Source organism: Puma concolor, chromosome B4, assembly GCF_028749965.1.
Source record: "Puma concolor isolate L17-30 chromosome B4, mPumCon1.1.hap2, whole genome shotgun sequence".
NCBI classification, from domain to species: domain Eukaryota; kingdom Metazoa; phylum Chordata; class Mammalia; order Carnivora; family Felidae; genus Puma; species Puma concolor.
Window position 1 is genome coordinate 122,458,526 of NC_141673.1, and position 18,601 is coordinate 122,477,126.

Below are 18,601 nucleotides of genomic sequence, written 5' to 3' on the forward strand. Positions count from 1 at the left end.
GCCCCGCGGCCCTGGCTCACGCGCAGGGCCTGGCGGAGCCCCCGCGGCGCCGTGGTAACCGCGGTCTGCACGGTAGCTCTTAACGCTCCTCCGAGAGCGGCCGGTTAAAAAATAAGGACGGGGAGCATGGCGGTTTCCTCCTTAACGTGTCCTGTTGGTAAAGGCTCCCTGACCGGGAAGACAGCGCGGCCGGGAAGGGGAGGTCGTTTTTCTCCAGGCGGTCGTCCTGTGCCTTTTCCATCGGGCACCAGAATATAAGAAGCCATTTCTTTCTTGTCTTTCTTTTTCTTTCTTTCTTTCTTTTTTTTTTTTAAGCCGTTGCTCTTTCCAGCCTAATCACCCTCGCCCCCGCTTTTTCTTCCGAGCGGCGCACTGCGCTCCTGTCTTCGGCTTTGTTTGAGTGTCTTCCACTGTTGGGGGGCATTGAGACCAGACACTGTAGTTCCTGGACAGATTTCTCTATCTCCAGTAACATCTTTATCCATCTCGGTAACGTCCTCATTCCTAACATCCCAATTTTCGACGCGTTTCCCGAGGACCCTGGTCCGAGTCTTCCAGGTCTCTGCTCTCGATCTGAGTTCTGGCTAAGTTAGAGGGACAAAACTGAGAGCACCAAATAGGCACCGACCTTGAAATCATGTATTCTGTGAAGTTTGGATTTTATGATGACCCAACAATCAGAGCAAGAAGTCATCGTTTTCCTGAAATGTAGGTGACTCCAAGGGAACGACACCTGCTATTTTTGAAAGTTCCTTCTCACAGTGTCTGGAAGCTATATTTTAAGAGAATAATGGGAATAATTTAACTCATTGGGAGTTCTATTGAATGCTTACTATTTATTTGGAGAGTTAAATGAGATTTCGGGATGAGTCTTCCACATGCACTTGAACTTATTCAGAAAATTCAAAAGGATCTTAGAACAGCCTTTGCAGTGATAAATGACTTTTGATGTCGTCGACTTGATGAAGACGAGGTTGAGAGTGAAGTCTTCATGTGAGACCTCTAGAAATTGCACACTAAGAAAAAGAAACTGGTGCAAATAAAGGAAATCCGTTTCAAGAACCAAAAGAAGAAAAAAACGTTAAAAAAAAATTAACTGCGGAAACAGGAAACACTCGACTGTGTAAACATTTTCGGAGACTTTCATAATCAAAACTGGGCGATCTTGAGATTTGCAAGGAGACCCACAGGCTCAAGGTATTCGCGGGGGTATTTCCCAAATCTGACTTACTAGGAGGTTCTAATATGTGATACTTTCTCTTCCTTGTAAAGGACTCATCTATCTGAATCGTGGTCCCAGTTTAATACAAGGTGTTATTTGGGAGGAGTCAGAATGTTTTTAGAGCGATCTTAGAAACAATCACCTGTTGTGCTATTCATCTTATACTTGAAGAAACATCCTCAAGTGAAATGACGCTCTCTAACCCAAAAGCTTTATGTTGAAGCTGCCTTCTGCACTCTTTGCACATCAGATGTCTTGGAAGTACATACTGTTGTTAAATAGGATCATCTTAAATGTAATTTCATCAAGACCTTAGCTGTGGATAAAGTGTGAGGAGGACTGTATGAGGGAAACAATCCTAGTATTTCAGAATATGATGTAGCCCCCATTTCTTAGAAGCACTAGACTAAATCAGAATTCCCAACAATCATTCCAGGGGCAATGAGAAAAACATATATATTTACCAAACCTTTAAACTAGAAAAGAAATGAAAAAAAGAAAAAAGACCCACTTCCATCATCCCAAGATTCTAAGAGACTGGGTCCCATGTGCAGAGTTTTTCTAAAATTAAACTTCCATCCCCTCAAAAGATTGCCTTAGGTATTAAAAAAAATTTTTTTTTTTCATTTCTTGTTGGCCATTGGAAAGTAGTATTTCACATGGGTTCTATGTTGGTTTCACGAAACTTTATCTTGATAGGCCTATACCACGTGTCTTCTGAAACTCCAATGCCAAACTATTAGGAAAAGAGTAAGAGGAGAAGGACGTAGGGAAGCCCCTGCGAGCTTACTCTGTATGTCGCATTGTACCTCCAGAAATCCTAACATTTGCCCGTATGAATATTGAAACGAAGCAATATGGTTGGTAGGTTAAGTCAACTGAAGGGCAGCTTTCCACCCCCCCTGCCCCCCCACTCAGTGCAATTAACGGCCGGCAATTTTAAAAGCAAAAAGTACTTGCAAAGTGGTATGCATGTGTAAAGCAAGATAGATCGCTATTTACACAACAGTAGTAAGCCAGCCTCATTCTCTTTTTGCATTTAAGCTAAAATCTGTGAAATCAATTTAGGCATTTTCTGTGGAATATTTTGTTAGCACTAACTTTGTGGTATAGAATCCTAGAATACTTTTACAGAAACAAAAGCCAAACTTAAATCCGACTTTTCACGTACCCTCCTTTTACTGCTTAGAGTCACAAAGTTAGCAGTTTTGATATGGGTTGTAAGATTGAAATGTTTTAAAGTGGTAGCTTAGCAAAAGTTTTCAATCTTAATTGTCAGAACTGTGAAAGCTGGTTATGGGGGAATGCAAAACGTAATCTTCTGTTTTATTAAAAGACAGAGACATTTTAGTTGAAATACCCTTTAACGCTTAAGCAATTTTCAAAGGGAATGGGGGGGGGGAATCCTTTCAAGCAAAATAAATGCATGTTTTCAAGAATGGTAAAACAGTGTTAAGGAAGCCATAAATGCAATATCTGATATTTTAATAAGGAATTCCAAAAATAAGTCCATCATAAAAAGGTTGAGATGTAAAGTCTTTGGGTTCTGTGTTGAGTTCACAACTTGATTTTGTGTAAGTCAAGCAACAGGTCCACTAGCATTTGAAGTTTTTTTAGTCTTTGAAAAATATTTTTTCATTCTTTATATACATGATCATCCAAAGTAAAAATATCATTTGAAATTTCCATTAACTAACTTTGCTTTCTTAGATAACATCATGAAAAACTTGAGAAGCCTAGAAAAACGAGTTAAATTCACCAAAATTGGCAAACATGGGTAACTTTTACTTCAAAGATTGTAGAGTAAATAAACAGATACATCTTTCAACTGGGCTTTCAAGCTATTATACAACAAAGCATGTACTTCTTAGCAACATCACTATTTAAGACAGCAATTGATTCTCTTTAGTTTTTTTACCTGTTGTAATCCACAATAGGGTTTCCAAAACTTCTGCACATTGTGCTTTTCGTATCAAATTTTATTAAAGTCTTAGCTATTTTCTAAATGAATATCCTTTTTATTGGAATTTCCCCATTACAAATGAAATTTAATTTTACATCTATAATTAGAAACAACACTTACAATGGGACTGTACAAATTTAGGTCAAAATAAAAATATATGTATTTCGTGGTTTCATAAAACTTCATTTACTGTATCTTTAAAGAAAGCAGAAATAACAGCAATATATGTAAAAGTAATGATTTAATGACTATAAGCAAGACAAAGCAATAGAATTGTGCTTCTTTTGCAGACTGGGGACAATGAAATGTTTAGCTACAATTTTCCCATACAAACATGAAACGATATTCATATAGAATAAACACCTTCACAAATAACTGATGGCTGATGAACACACACCAAGTTCGACCAAAGCAAAACACAAACTGAAAACTGTTGGGATTATTCATATTTTAAATTCAACATGTTCACTCTGTTTAAAAATTAATACCTGGAGAAGCTAAAAATAAATTGCTTCTATTTCAAGACAATAGAGAGAGGACATATGTCATTGTTCATAGCTGTAAATGCAACTCTTAACTTTGAAATTCCTGCTATCCAACATATTAAAATAATTTCAGATAAAATGCCTTCTTCCAGCAATTTCCTGGTTTACTTAAAAATTTGTTTTAGAATTACAGTGATGGATACGCATTTTAAAAACACATTCATTCCATCAAAAGCAATAGGAAATGAAGACACTATTTCCAAATTCCTTAGTTAAAAGTTTTTCTTTACTGCAACAATTTAAAAAGTAAATATGTATTACTAGAGAAAATCAGTATTATAATTTGCCAATTGCTTCCAATGAAATAGAATTTAGAATGAGAAAGCCACATTAAAAATATTCTGTGCTGATAAGGCTCAAACAGAGGGTATCTGCAAAGGTCGAACCAGTTGGGAGAATTTTAACAACCATTTCTGAATGCATGAAACACAATATTTTCTTTATAGTATTTATAAATATATCATACAATACTGTTTCCTGCTATGTCATATACCAATATGGCATTGTACAACAAGCATAATGCCATCTGATTCTTACAAAAGCGAATCATTTAAACAAGTCAGTAAAATAAACGGTAGTACCCGCTTTTAGGCATACAGATTGTAAAACTGAAGTTTACTTTCCTTTGATCGGTTTTGTGTAGCAACAGAGAAGTAAAAATCAAACAGGAATCAAAATGGCTAAATATGCAAGAAGTCGTTATTCACAGTGACATGGCTACATAGAATGCATTATTCTATGCATATTCTTTCCATTTGTTGAATTTCAAGATAAAAAGCACTTGTTTTCTACAGGTTCACAAAACAGCATAATAACAAGAACAATCAAGGAGAATGTAATGTAGGCGTTAGTTGAGATTAACAAACTATGGCCCAATGTTTATATCCACTGCAGAGTATTTTCAAATCCGAACCACGGTTACAGAAACCATTTCCCATCTTTCCTAACACACAGGAAAACATCTTGCCTGCCTTCTCAGAAACCAATTTGTAGGAACAATCTTTCTTTTCGATTAACGTCCATATGAATACCACATCTAGTCCATCTTTTATAGCCAAATTTAATGTCACTACAAAAGAAAGCAAATTGGACGATAGTCACGTGTATTAGCATCTCTAAAGCTGTAATGGCATGAAGATATCTATATAAATCAGGGACTTAAAATTTTTTTTTCCTTAACAGTCTCAGGTATCAACCAGAAGAAGTTGCTGACGACCCATTTACTGACGATTTTCGAGGTCTATTGGCAAAGGAAGATTGGTGGTTACCGCTGGGGCTGCTGCTGGTTCCGTTCATAGTACTGGAAATGTGAGGAAACTGAGGGTGAGGAGACTGAACTGGAGTGCTGGGGCTAGGCAAACAAGAAGAGGTGGAGGGGATACCTCCTGCTGGGCTGTTGGCCTTGTCACTCCCAGAGTCACTTTCCAGTTCTCCAGCATTTGTCAGTCCATCTCTCTGGTGACTGATCTTCATTCTTTTACAAGTAGGTCGAACTCTGTATTTCAAAGGAAGCGGACCATTCTACAAAGTTAAAAGGAAAAAAAAAAAAAAATCAGTCCTCTTTAAATACGGTTTACCACAATAATCTTCAAGTATTAGATATGCTACTTACCCTTCTCCAGGTGTAAATGTAGGCAATATCCATTAGTGTATAGTAATCCTTTAAAGGTTCCTCTTCATACATGACATCGATCTATTGAAAAATGATACTTCGATTATTAAGTACCATAAAGAACAAAGGTAAATCCAGATTTTCTTGGTCATCTAAATACAATCCAAAAATGCTTCAAAAGACATTCTCTCCAAACACTTGGACAAAGAAAGACTCCCCCTGGAAACTTTAAAAGGAAAAGAGGAGAAATATTTCCTGAAATTATGAAGGAATTTATATTCATAGCATAAAACAAAATTCAGACTAACCACTTTAAGAGATAGTTCCAATTAAGTCCTGTATTTAAAAAAATCCACATTAAATGCACCAAGACTATAAGGCAGATACCTGGAAAGTATTAGGTATGTCCATTTTACTTCTGAGAAACTTTCTTAGGTGCATCACAGTCATTGCTGCTGGGCAACGTAAATATCTCTTATCATTCACCTAAGAATACAGTTAGAAAAGTTGTTTCTTAAAATTCTTTTCAGCTAAGAAAAAAGTTTTAATTAGATTGCCCCAATATGATAAAAGGTATGAATACCAAAGCTGAGACTGACTATATTTTCAACTACACTTTGAGTTTACTATTATTGATACTAAATAAACAGATTCCTGACATAGTAAGAAAACTTTAAATAAAACAAAGCATTAAGCATTAATTCTTTAAAGCATTTTGTAAGAATAGTAACTACATACAAAATAAATTCTATCTAGTTACTATCAGATATAAATCACTCTTAAACATCAAATATGATCATTTTCTCCCATTTGACAGCATCATCTGGCCCTAGAATATTCTAAAGCACAGCATACACCCTCATAAAATCTAGAAGCCAAATGCTGTTTCTTCTATAGGTTTTTGTGACATGAAACATACCTCCTCCTTAGGTTTCTCCTTGTCTTTGTTTACTTTCCGATCCAATCTAAGAAACATAACTTTATTAGTGGAACAATGTACCCATGAAAGGATTAGCATAAAACCCATTTCCTACGAAATTTACCTATTCTGGTCGAAGAATTCAATGGATAAGCTTATTATCTCATCATCAGTTATAATTCTTTTATCTTCATCTGCAACTTCTCCTCTATCTTCGTTAGAGCCATTGGCAGCTATGAAGACATTTTGAAACTCAATTTTAGAAAATTAAATATGTAATTAAAATATTACGTAGGAAGATGGAAGTGGGACTTTAAATTAAACTCAATTTTAATAAATTACTGAATAATAAGTTCTCCCTCCAAATAAAATGTCTTTTCCCTTCTAAAGATTTTACCATCAGCTGAAGGATGAGCTGCATAAAAATCCCTTCTTCTTTTCATTTCATCTAGAGGAGGAAAAAGAAAGTCTTAAACATTTGTTATAGTAGATAAAACAGATAAATACTTTGTAAAAACTCATTTGTAACCAAGTTACTCACTTTTGAAAAGCCCTGGAACTAATTTGTATACAATATCTTGGAGAGTTTTATCTGACCTGAAAAAGAATTAGAAAAGTAAATTCTTAATTATAATGGCAAAAACCTTAGATGCTCATATCAGTTACTATACATTCTTCGTTTTCTTTCTCCTATAGTATTTTACTTGATTGTGAGAGTCTCCATCAGTAAGATAACAATTATGAGAATAAAATTTCTTTATGTAGTAGTACTCTTCAATCAATAGAAAAATACTTTTATTTTCTATTCATTAATTCTTCACATTTCATGGAGTCAAGAGAAGTGTGCCTTTCAAGTTATTAAATTAGCTAATAGGAAAGAATAAAGATAAAAGAATGGAAGTATTTTAAACACACTCATTCCTGCTTGTCATAAAGTCAATAAAGCAATGCAGAAATGGAGAACGAATTCAGATTTTTAAAGATGTGTAAATAAAAACCTTAAAATCCACTTGCACAGTTCTCAACTTTGTCTAAAGTCAGTCATCATTAAAATGGCAAGAAATGAGCAACCTCCACAAAGCATACACATCAGGTGAAGATTCAAGGGTAAATTTTGTGTGAAGAAATAAAACAGGATAGCCTTCACTAAATTATGCAATTCCAGTAACAATTACAGACTAATTTTAAACATTTTCTTACCTTATATTCAGTAGTGGTCTGGTTTTGTGAACTTGGACATCACAGATAGGACAATACTTGCTGGTCTCCAAGTAACGTACAATACATGTTTTACAGACTAGACGTAGAAAAACGAAGTTTTGTAAGTTTAGAGATTAAATGCTAAGCATTAAAATCAGGGTCAAATATGGAAAACTAGTAGTAAGAAAATGCTAAACGCCAAAAGGTATTTCCAATTAAATAAACTTCATCAATATCCTGAGAACGCTTGTCCATTACATACTTGTACTTATAAAATGTTTAAAATACGCATTAACAAAAATTCACCAAATCCAAGAGTAGAAAACAACTCCATCACTTTGTACCAACATTCTCAAGGACTGAGGGAATTGTTATAGTTTTCAAACATCAGAAAGAAATGTGAAATACACATGACACGAAAAAAGGTCTAAAACTTTGTACTTACAGGAATGTAGACATTCTATTATGGTTGTGGCATCAATGAAGTACCCTCCACAAAGCACACACATTAGGTGGGGATTTAGCTCAGTGATCTTGATTCTGGTTGTTCGATGCATTTCTGCTTGATAAAAGATCCTGCAAGACACAGAAATATTGGCTATAATCCACAGAAAGAGAAACGAGATTATCTCCCAACTTCTAGTAACCGTACACTCTGAAGTGCTGTGGAGTTCATAAAACTCGTTTAAGACTGTACAGCTGGGCTGTCCCAACGTTTTCTACAGAAGGAATTTACTAATCAGACCTAAATCAATTACAGTGAAATGATGAAAGAGGATTCAACTAAAATAACTTCTGGTCCCTCAGGTCATTCCAGGAGGGAGAAGAAAAGGTCCGGGGTGGGGGCTGGGAGCTGAGAGTATTCGGGTCTCTTTCTTCCATTTGTCCTCTAGCCTAGCAGCCCCAAGGCTGCTGCAGACGCCACACAGTCCCCGCAGATATTTACCAACCGCCAGGGCTTGTTCCAGGTCTCCAAATTTATTGTAAAACTTCCTTATGGATCTTCAGTTGAAAATCCGTGAGCATGCCCTGGCTTCCCAGGGGTTCTTGTTGTTTTAGGCGGTTCCAGCAACCAGAACCTGGCACGTTTTCACGCGATACAAAGGGAAAACAAATTCTGCCCTATCTGCATCCCTGGCATTTCCGGAGCTGGGTGCTGGGGCCGCAGAAGCACCTCCAGTCGGCCTCGGGCTGGGGCCTGAGCGCGCGGACGCCCGGGGGCCGGGATGCGAGGGGCGGATCCGGCGGCGCCCGCGGCTCCGTCTCGCTCCGGATTCGGAACTCGCCTCTGTCGGGGTTTCCATAGCAACTTACACTTACACTTGGCATCCGGCCACCGCTGCAACTCCGCGCGGAGCCGGGCCGAGCCCGGAGCTTCGGCAGGCGTGCGGGGCGGCTGGGCGGCGGGGCGGAGGCGGCGGCGGGCGCGGGGGAGGGGCCGGCGCGGCGCGGGGGCGGGGCTGGCGCGGGGGCGGGGTGGGGTGCGGGCGGCGCGGCTCGGGGGTGGGGCAGCCCCACGAGGCCCGCGGCGCTGGGGAGCAGGATCCCCGCCCGCGGCAACCCGGCGGGCAGCCTGGGGGGCCCCGGAGCGCGCGAGTGGTGGAGGAAAAATGCAAACCGAACTCCCGGCCATTTCGGACACTCTTGGGGGCCTCTTTCCAAGTCGACTCGGTGCGAAGAACTTCTTTCAGATCTTGACTCGGTCTCTCCTGTTAGCAATCACTAGGTCAAAAATTTCACGAAGGGATCATTTGAGAATTGCCAACTGTGCACTTAGCCCAAAATCGTCAGGGCTCAAATTGCAGAGATGTTTATTGAACTGAACCTCTTTAAAGCTTTCTTCTCTAATATGAAGTTCTCCTGCAGATTAGATTAGCGATACAAAGTTTTGCTAAAGCTAAAAAGTGAAATCTGTACTACAAGAAGACAAGGAGGGGGCAAAGCCGTGTGTTTTATTTGAACTATGCTGGAGGCAAGAAAAACTACTTTAATCGGTACGGTAGTGACAATATGTAAAGAATCATGTGACCAGCCCATTCCCAACGCTAAATCAACACCTTGTCAACCCAGAGCAACGATAGGAGAGAAAAACAAATGTCATTTTCTCAGCCTAACCTCCATACAAATCCCCACACGATGAAATAATATTCCCAAAAGATACCATATATTACAGAAAAGTCACGGTGGGGAATTGTCAGCAACAATATACCAGCGGACAATCAGGAAAGTCAATTATTTCGTGTAGTGCTCTTGAAAAATATATTTCTTACCCCCACTTCATTCATTTCAGAACCTAAAATAGGACCACGTTTCTAGACCTGTGTGGAGTACGTTCTCAAAACTGCTCTGAATAGAAATCTAGGAACTGGTGAAACTTGAAGATGCATCTGAGGTTTTAATTCCTAGGGAATTTTAATGCAGAAGAAGGAAATACCAATCAACATACCTCAATGGCTGAAACTAACAGCTTTAGAGTACTAAAAAAAAAAAAAAAAAAAAAAAAAAAAAGGCAAAAACAAAACAAAGCCTCTTTTATGAAAGTGATCACAGTAGCAACCAGTGACTTCAACCAGAAAACTTCATGTGTGATTCCTCAGTTATCTTTGGATTACTTGTTTACAAGAATATTGTCAACATGTTGTTAAAATAAATCTAATTGGGGTTGCAGAGGAGTTGTGGGTGGAGCACTGTCCCAAAAGAGTAGCAATATTTAAATCCATTGTACTTGATTAAAGACAAACCTTAATTCTTAAAGCAAACTCTCCTTGTGAAACCACAGGACCTTTCCTAGAAAGATAACAAGGTGATACTTAGGTCTCCTTGTGATAGCATATCACACTAATGTCACCGAACATGAAGTTTGAGAAGGGACTTCAATAAAAACAGATGCCTTTATTTCTCTGCTGTACAGAAAGCACCAAACACAAATACTAACATACCGAACAGTTAAACCTCAGTGGAGGGAAATCTGCTGGTTGGCTTTTAACAGGTAAGTCACAATCACCTGGTTTGGCCACAGTCCTATCGCCATTTATAATGCCAGTAAATATCACTTCATTACTTACATAAAAATCAGTTCTTTATCTTTGTATACCACTTGAGAGTACTGGCAATGTAATGACGACTTCCAAAATGTTTGACATGCTTGATAGGTTTAGGAAACAAACAATCCCTTGCACCTTAGAAATGAAAGCCTCCTAGGTTCCAATACAGAAACTGCCAGGCAGGCAAGCAAAAAATGCACCACACAGTAGTAAAAATACTCAATAGTTAAAACTTGCCTTTGTACCGTGCTCAGTGGGGGCTGTCAGTTTAGTTGGGAGGCCTAACACCATGTCAAAATGAAGCAAAACAGAAGCAAGCTCTTATGTTAACAATCAGCTTGACTATTGCAATCTAAGAAATGCAAATGAACTCCAAAACCCCAGTTGGGGTTCACAGCCCAGAAGTATGGGTAAAGTTTGGGTTAACTTGACTCTGAGGGAGAGCTTTGCCGAGTTGGGTACTTAACACCCATCCATCCCGGAACTTGGTGGTAGAGTATGAATGGATTTATCAAGTACAATTAAATACTCAATATTCTTACAAAAGCACGTGTGGGTATCCACATGCACACGCAATGACTTTTATATGGCTTCAAAGACACTGTTACTATGCATGTAATTTGCACAGGTAAGTAATTTCAAACACCTTTGCACTCTGGGGCAAATGTATGGGAATGAACTCAGATACTTAAAAGTTTATAAATCTGCTCATGAACCCAATCTCTAAGGGATTCTGACCAGTCTACTTAAAATAAAATTCAAATACTAACATAGTCACATGAAGTATATACTGTCAACGATTTGCATCCTTAACTTTCAAGTCTTTATTGTAGCTCACAATGGGTTTCCAGAACTTGGGGGTTAAGGTTCCTATGAAATATATGCAGAACCACTCACAACATTCTAGGTACCACCCACCTACAGTAGGATTTGGAGAAATATGCCCAGAATTTTGCCTACTTTAAGAGAAGGGGTTAAATACATGCTTCTCTTTTAAATATTGGACCGTGACCACTAAGCCCACTAAATCCTTTTATTGCAACTGGAAATGATCAAAGTCTCTCTACTTGTTTACTTCCAATTATTAACTGTAAATTTCTGGGGGAAAACACCATCCTCTATCGCTGTCAAACCCAAAAGGCTGTGTAAACACACGTAGTCAACTTTTTAGTGCTCCTCTTCCAAAGCATCTCTTCACCACATGACCTATGCTGACATTCAGCAAAACCTATAAAACGTAGTGGACTTAAGTCACGGTTCTAAGTGCATCCCATAGGAGAGGCTGAGAGAAAAATTGCAGTGACCGAGGTGGGGGGCGGGGGGGGGGGAGAGAAAAAGAAGGAGGGGGGCGAAAAGAAGAAAGGAAACCTCTTGCAAGACTAACGTCCAGTCACCATCATCACCCCAAAAAAAGCTCCAAATTTGAAATGCCCACTTCCCAGTGCGCGCGTCCCAAGTACTGTTTCGAGAACTCATCTAAGACTCCCAACAAATCACACCTTGAAAACTTTACCATTTTAAACACAAACGCAGGAGACCTTGGAAACAACTGGGAACCGCCATCTTACAAGCCATCCAATTTCACACAAGTGTCCCTCCAACTTAAGTTAATAACATTTTTGTTCGGGCGCTCTCCAGTTTAACATCCACCTCGGCGGGGTCGCTGCCCCCCACGCAACCCGTCCCTATAAAATGAGGGCATTCTCTGGACGTTTAAACCCCTCCAAAGCCCTTTCTTCGGGAGAAGAGGGAAGCCACTTGACCCGAGCAGCTCCCGATTTCAGGAACCCGTCCCCGTTTCATCCAAATCTACCTCTCAACAAAGGGCGCCGTGGCGGGGAGAGCCGCAGAGGCTGGAAATAGAAGTGTTCTTCTCGGGGGCCATGTGCGTCGCGAGGGTGTAGAGGGGCGCTCGGGGGAGAAAGGAACTAAAACGTGGGGCCGCGCGCGGCGCGTCCGGGGCTGGAGCGGGCGGCGGCTGGAGCGGCGCCGAGCCCGGCTGGCGGCGGCGGCGGCGGCGGCGCGGCGCGGGCTGCGGGTCGGTCCCGGCGCCGCGGGAGTCGGCGGGCGGCGGCGGGCGCGCGCTCGCGGGCGCGGGCGGCGCGCGGGGCCGGCGGGCGGCGCGCGGGGCCGGCGGGCGGCGGCGGCGGCGGGCGGCGGCGCGGGGCTCGGCGCCCACGCTGTCAGCGCCCTCCCGGCCGGCGCGGGAGAGGCGCGGGGGGGGGGGGGCCGCTCCCCATCCACCCGCGGCCGGCCCGAGCCCCGCGCGGCCCCCGCCGCCCCCCGGCCCCGTCCCGGAGGCGCCTCGCCTCCTACGTACCCGGAAAAAGCAGCCGGCGAGAGGCGATCGAAGCGGGCGGAAAAGACAATGAAAGTTAAAAGTCGTTCAGCAGAAAATGAATGTGAGCCAAGCGGCCATCTTGAAGCGAGCTGCAGACGCCGCTGTCAATGGGCAACGAGCGCAGCCGAGAGGAGCCGCGGCCGCCGCGCTCGGCTCATGCTGCCTCCCGAGCCCGGCCTCCTCCTCCTCCTCCTCCGCCTCGGCCTCCTCCTCCTCCGCGGCCTCCTCCTCCTCCTCCTCCTCCTCCTCGGCCTCCAACGCCTCCTCCTCCTGGGCCTCCTCCTCCTCCTCCTCCTCCTCCTCCTCGGCCGCCGCCGCCTCCTCCCGCTCCGCACTCGGGGGAGGGAGCGCGCGGAGGGGGCGCGATCAGTATTATTCTGCGGGGCTGGGAGGTGTTTCTAATCCGGATCGGGGCTCCCTCGCCAACATCCCCATTGTCTCGCCCCGATCTCTGCCTTTAATACTACGATTATTATTTCATAGTTGCTGTGGGGGGGAGGAGGGCGAGTGGGGGGCGCCGTGTGTGTGCGTGCGGAGAGGCGGGGGGAGGGGAGGAAGGATGAGGAGGGGGGAGGGGAGGGTGGAAAAAAAAAAAATGCACCGCTGAAGGCAGAGTGGAAACTGACACCGGCTCCAAAATGGCTCAGAGTCCGCCCGCCCCCTCCCCCCGCCGCCCCCCCACCGGGTCACGTGCTCCCCTCATTCCTTAAGGGCGGCCTGGGAATTAGTGTCGGTGTAGTCGGGCCCGCGGCCGCCCCCTCCCCTCCGAGCGGCGCGACCCGGCCCCCTCCCCCTCGCTCAGCGCGGCGGCGGCGGCGCTGGCGCGGCTGCGGAGACATTTCTCCACAGCGCCACACGCGCCACCCTGCTCCCGGCGCGGGCATCGCTTCGGCCCCGCACGCAGCTCAGCTCACCCCACCCCCCCCCACCCCCCCCGTTATTTCTTTCTTTCTGCCGCCCGCCTCCACCCGCGGCGCACACGTCCACTGGCTCCCGCCAAGGAAAGCGCCGGGCCACCTCCCCCGGCCCGGCCCCGCCAGCCCAACGGGCTGCGGCCCAGACTCCGGCGCCGCGGCGCGGAACCTGCGCCCGAGTTGGGCTCGCGGAAACAACAGCGCCCGCCCCTGTCTTCCCGCGGCCGCGCCGGCCCCCTTCCCCGCCCGCCGGCGGCCGAGGCGGGGCGCGCGCGCGGGCAGCGGCTCGCTCCGGCCGGGGGCTCCGCGCGGGGGCTGGCCGGGCCGGGCCTCGGGGAGCCCCGCGGGCGAGGGTCCGACTGCGGGCCAGCGCCCCCCGCTCCCGCCCCCGCCCCGGCTCAGGTAACGGGACCGGCCGGCTCCCGCCGCGGGGCGACCACGTCCGCTCCCCAAGTCCCGAGACGGGGTCTTCCACAAACCCCGGAGATCGCATCCTTTCCCACCGTGTTTAGCTTTAATCCGGAGAAAAGGCGATCGTTAAAAGTTAACGCTAATCGTATGTATGTCTTCAAAGTAATAATTAACACCAACTCAAATCCAAACAAACTCTCACCACTCTTTTTGTGGGAACAACTTATTTATTCAGAGTGCAATACTGTCTACTTCCTTTTGTGAGACTTGAAAAAGACCAAATGGGATCAATGCACAGTTTATGCTACAGATGTCTGAAATAGGCAGAATTTCCCTCAACTCTTTTACACGTGTAAAAAAGTGTCAAAATTGACGAGCGGCATAAATCCAGAAGGCAACGTTTTTTTTTCTACTTAAGAGAAGGGCATCCAGCTCGCACAAACGGTGGTTCGGTCGACGACAAGGCGTTCCTGGTCTTCCTCGACACCCGGGCGGATCGTTAACTTTCCCAAGTTACAACTGAGTTGCTCTTTCCAGACTTTTCGAAGCATCTTTAAGTTTCCCCACCAAGTCCTAAAAGACGTTTATAATGCCACGTTTTTAGGATAAAACACAAGACACAAGTATCCAAGTTTGAGAAAGATGCAAGAAAAAAAGTCGGGGCACTTTCTAAACGAGTTTAAAATTCACGAGGGTTTTAACCTTTGGCAAGCCACTATCGATCAAAAGAAGGTTCCCCTCTGAAATAGCTCATCTTCAAATGGGCCACTCTCCCCTCACATTTGAAATACAATTTCTAACCGAATCCTCTCAACAGGCAAGATAGGTCAGAACTAAATTTCTCCAGTTACCTAACAAAAATTACGCTGTATTCACACTTTCTGAGAAAGTTTAAAGTTTGATTAATGGTTGCATTAAAACAATTCCACAGGAGATGCCTTTTGAAAAATTCAAAATTCATCAAAATCTCAAGTAATGCTCTTCATTGTTTTAAGTGGTAAGAAATAAATTCGTTACCATGTCCAGTAATCAACGTAGTTTTGAATGTTTCCAGTCTTACATTGGCAATATGAAAGAGTTTTAGAACTTTATGTATACTTCCTCTTTATAAAAAGTCACTTAAAACCATTTAAAGATTGTTTGAAAGTTTAATTTCTGAAAGTAAAGAAGACATTTTCAAAGACATGCCCTTAATTTTGCTTTGTCTTATTGGATCAAACTAATCACAATAGAAGGAATTCACACTCAACACTACAATTCAGAAATTTATCTTAACCAGAGGGAACAGCAAATATAAACCAATTCTGTTAGGAATGTCTTCATTTCAAAAGTGAAGCCTACTTTAAAATACTGCTTTTGAAGCCCTTTCCCATTAAATCCTTAACCAACCTTCACTGTCTCCTGACAGATGGTTAGTTTTTCTTTTGAACTTTCCATAAGCATAATTCTCAAACATCTATAAACCAACAGGCATATTCACAGATCCTAATACTGTACCTGTAATTGTTCCATGTTGCAACTAAAACTAATCTCTGGGTGGGATCGGGAATCAGTGTTCTATGGAAGAAAAAAAAAAAACGCTGTTTATGTAAATCAAGGGCATTTTAAATTTCATTACACATTTAAATTTTAGACAAGGCATATGTGTAAATACCTCTACATTTAAGGTCACCAAATATGCAGGTCTGTACATCTTATGAAGTTGATTGGTCTAAAAGAGCACAACACATACACTTCAGTCTTTTTTTTTTTCTTAAGTTCCTTAAACCCCCCAGAAAACAGTTTGTCCAACTTTACCTTTATCTGATATTCCAAACGCCAAGAAACATCAGTTATATGAGGAAGAGATCTGCCTATACTAAAAAATACAAAGATAATTTTGTACATAATATCTACAGAAAGACTTTTGAGTATTTCTCTCTACCAAGAATGGTGTCTACCTCCCCACCTCACACACACACAATTTCAATCTCCTCTGAATTCAAAAATTGTTAAACCTTATTTTCAAGTTCTGAAGAGTCAAAGAGCATTGAAAAAATTATCTCAATAAACTTTACCTTTAAAAAAACATTAGCTTAACTTCAATTGTTTCACTTGCCCTTTGGCCCCTTTTCTTTTGGTCAAGATCCCTGTCTTTTTGCCCTGTTTTGTTTCACACCAGACTCTCCATTCATACCTGCAAGTGAAAAGTGGCTCAGCTTGACACCTTATACAGTACCTACCTTCCCAGTAGGATTTCTAGGGAATTCTTATTATTCTGCAGGGGGAAAAGAAAGAAAGAAAACACATCTTTGCAAAGAGAAGAAAAATAGTAACTATTAATTTAAAAAACTTTAAATAAGTAACCTGATATTCCGTGCAAAACAGTTCTATTCGCTCTCTATCAAATTTACAGTCTTCTAGATAAGTGCTAGAGGGGGGGAGAAAAGCCAAAGTTTAAAAAGTGAAATTGGAGTCTTAAAGATACTATTTGAAAACAAATGAATATTTAAATAAATCCTGTACCTTAGAGTTGACTTGTCAGCTCTTTGCTTTCCTGCCTCCAATATGTAAGTTGCAGCTGCTGTGTGACAATGTTTTAAAACCACAGGGTCGATATGTTTCAAGTCTGGGTGATCTAAAATAAATTAATTGCTCGTGATGGCTGTGATAATAAATTCTTTATAGTCATGTTTCTAAAATGGGTATTTTAATTTGGGTAAAAATCCCCTTTAACAAGATAACAAAAAGAATTCAACTCTAAAGACTGGCAATTATAAGTAAATGAGATGAACAACAAGGTCAATGGAAAACAATAATGAGCATACATCAATAATTCTGTTACCGGTCTCAATTGCCTTCTTTTATTTTGCCTTACTTTTTCACTGTGTGTGTGTTTTTTTTTTTACAACTGTACAACCCCAAAGGAAAAAAAAAAATAACTACAAAGTGGTCAATACAACGCTGGATGCAGCATATTCAGAGGAAAATAAGAAGACAAATATTTTACACGGTGTAAACTTAAGAATGAATAAACTGTCCCTCTAAAATGGATTAATTTTAGGATAACTGGCTCCAAGGACATTAACACATCAAGAGCGGGACACGGGTTCAGAATATAAAATACAACTTTCAAAATATTTTCCGATTTTGACAGCTATCCTTTTTTTTTTTTTTTTTGAGATTAACCCAGGTGGTGGTTACTATTTTCGTTTAAAGAACTTCCACTTTCATACTTTTTGTACAAGGGTTTAGATCATGAAACTACAGAAAAAACAAAATTTGAATTGTTGGGATATTTATATTTAAGAAAATTATCTAAAAGCGATGTCTTAAAATACGCTTTCAATCCATACAGACACGGCACTCGCAATCACTGACCGGACCACTTGAAAGAGACTCGTCTCCTGGTAACTGGTGCGGAACAAAACATTATGCACCATATTTTAAAGTTCTAGGCGTGGGACCTGTGCAAAACATACTTCACTGGGGTGTTGCAGTGATCACAGGAGCTTGAGGTATTCTCTAGATTGGAAAATGTCAACACTATGTGACCTAGTAATTCTTTGGAAACAGAGCCTTTAAAACCTTTGCCAGCCTAGCACTGAACGCTTGAATTGCAGGGAGCTACCCTGATGAAGTCCAAGTGTCAACTAGCCTTTGCCTCAGACCAGGCTGCAAACCTTAGATGTTTAGGCCACAAACAAGACTCGAACACGGGCTTTACAAAGGAACAAAGAGACTGGGAGGCGAAATCAGACCAGAAACGTGTAGCCGGCTGTGTGCAGGTGCCAACTGGGGACAGAACAATGGTCAGGGTCCGCTCCGGGTTCACATCCCCACACTCCGTCCGGAGCGAAGGGCAAAGCCCGGAGACTTCCTCTTCCCGGGGTTTTTCCCCTCTCGCTCGGTCTCGCTCCTCTTCTCCGAGCGCCCCTCCACCCAGGCCGATCTAGCTCAGAGCCGAGCGGCTTACCTAACACGGCCTCGTCCGCCTGGGCGTCCAGCAGGCTCTGGAAAGCCGCCCGGAGGAGAAGCGTGAAGGCGTTGGAGTCGAAGGAGCCAGGATCGGCCAGCATCTGGAAGCCTTTCTGCACATACTCCGAGAGCTCCATTGTGAGCGCGCCGTGACCTTCGACACGCGCACCACGTGACACGCGCCGCGCGCTCAGCTGATGCGGCCGCGCGCGCACGCGGCTCCGGGCGGCGGCGCGGGCTGCGGGCCTCCCGGCCCGGGGCCTCCCCGGCCGCCTCCCCGGCTCGCGCCTCGGCCAGCGCGCCTAGCCGCCCACCGTCCGTCGCCCGCCGCCCCTGCCGTTCCCGGCGCCGTGGCTTCCGTCCAGCCCTTCCTTCGGGGCCAGCCGCGAGAGCTGCCGCGCCTCAGGGAGAGGGGCGGCCCCGGGCGCTTTGTGGACGCGCTCGGTGTTTTCTCTTCCCCTCGGTGCTCACCT

The 18,601-nt window shown here is 43.2% G+C and overlaps 2 protein-coding genes and 1 long non-coding RNA gene across 7 annotated transcripts; 1 reads left to right on the plus strand and 2 right to left on the minus strand.

Annotated features, from left to right (window-relative positions):
* Positions 1–7,270, plus strand: LOC147579477 (uncharacterized). Its single transcript, XR_015253995.1, has 2 exons — positions 1–1,197; positions 4,913–7,270. It is a non-coding gene; the product is annotated as an uncharacterized LOC147579477 (long non-coding RNA).
* BMI1 (BMI1 proto-oncogene, polycomb ring finger) lies at positions 2,987–12,963 on the minus strand. Of its 5 annotated transcripts, none has more exons than XM_086714774.1 (10): positions 12,826–12,963; positions 7,907–8,037; positions 7,462–7,558; positions 6,803–6,858; positions 6,659–6,709; positions 6,386–6,494; positions 6,262–6,307; positions 5,730–5,828; positions 5,343–5,423; positions 2,987–5,251 (listed from the first exon to the last, which is right to left on the minus strand). In XM_086714774.1, the coding sequence occupies exons 2-10, from the start codon at positions 8,016–8,018 to the stop codon at positions 4,922–4,924; spliced, it is 981 nt and encodes a 326-aa protein (XP_086570900.1). In that variant the 5' UTR covers positions 8,019–8,037; positions 12,826–12,963; the 3' UTR covers positions 2,987–4,921. The 5 variants fall into 5 exon arrangements, with proteins under 5 accessions (XP_086570900.1, XP_086570904.1, XP_086570903.1 ...); XM_086714778.1 differs by lacking the exon at positions 12,826–12,963 and adding an exon at positions 12,319–12,504; XM_086714777.1 differs by lacking the exon at positions 12,826–12,963 and adding an exon at positions 8,782–8,907.
* A 1,415-nt stretch (positions 12,964–14,378) lies between these two features.
* Positions 14,379–18,316, minus strand: COMMD3 (COMM domain containing 3). Its single transcript, XM_025930855.2, has 8 exons — positions 18,127–18,316; positions 16,677–16,788; positions 16,518–16,581; positions 16,394–16,428; positions 15,969–16,029; positions 15,826–15,882; positions 15,669–15,728; positions 14,379–14,744 (listed from the first exon to the last, which is right to left on the minus strand). Exons 1-8 carry the CDS (start codon positions 18,263–18,265, stop codon positions 14,685–14,687), a joined length of 588 nt encoding a protein of 195 aa, XP_025786640.1. The 5' UTR covers positions 18,266–18,316; the 3' UTR covers positions 14,379–14,684.
* Positions 18,317–18,601: the final 285 nt, after the last annotated feature.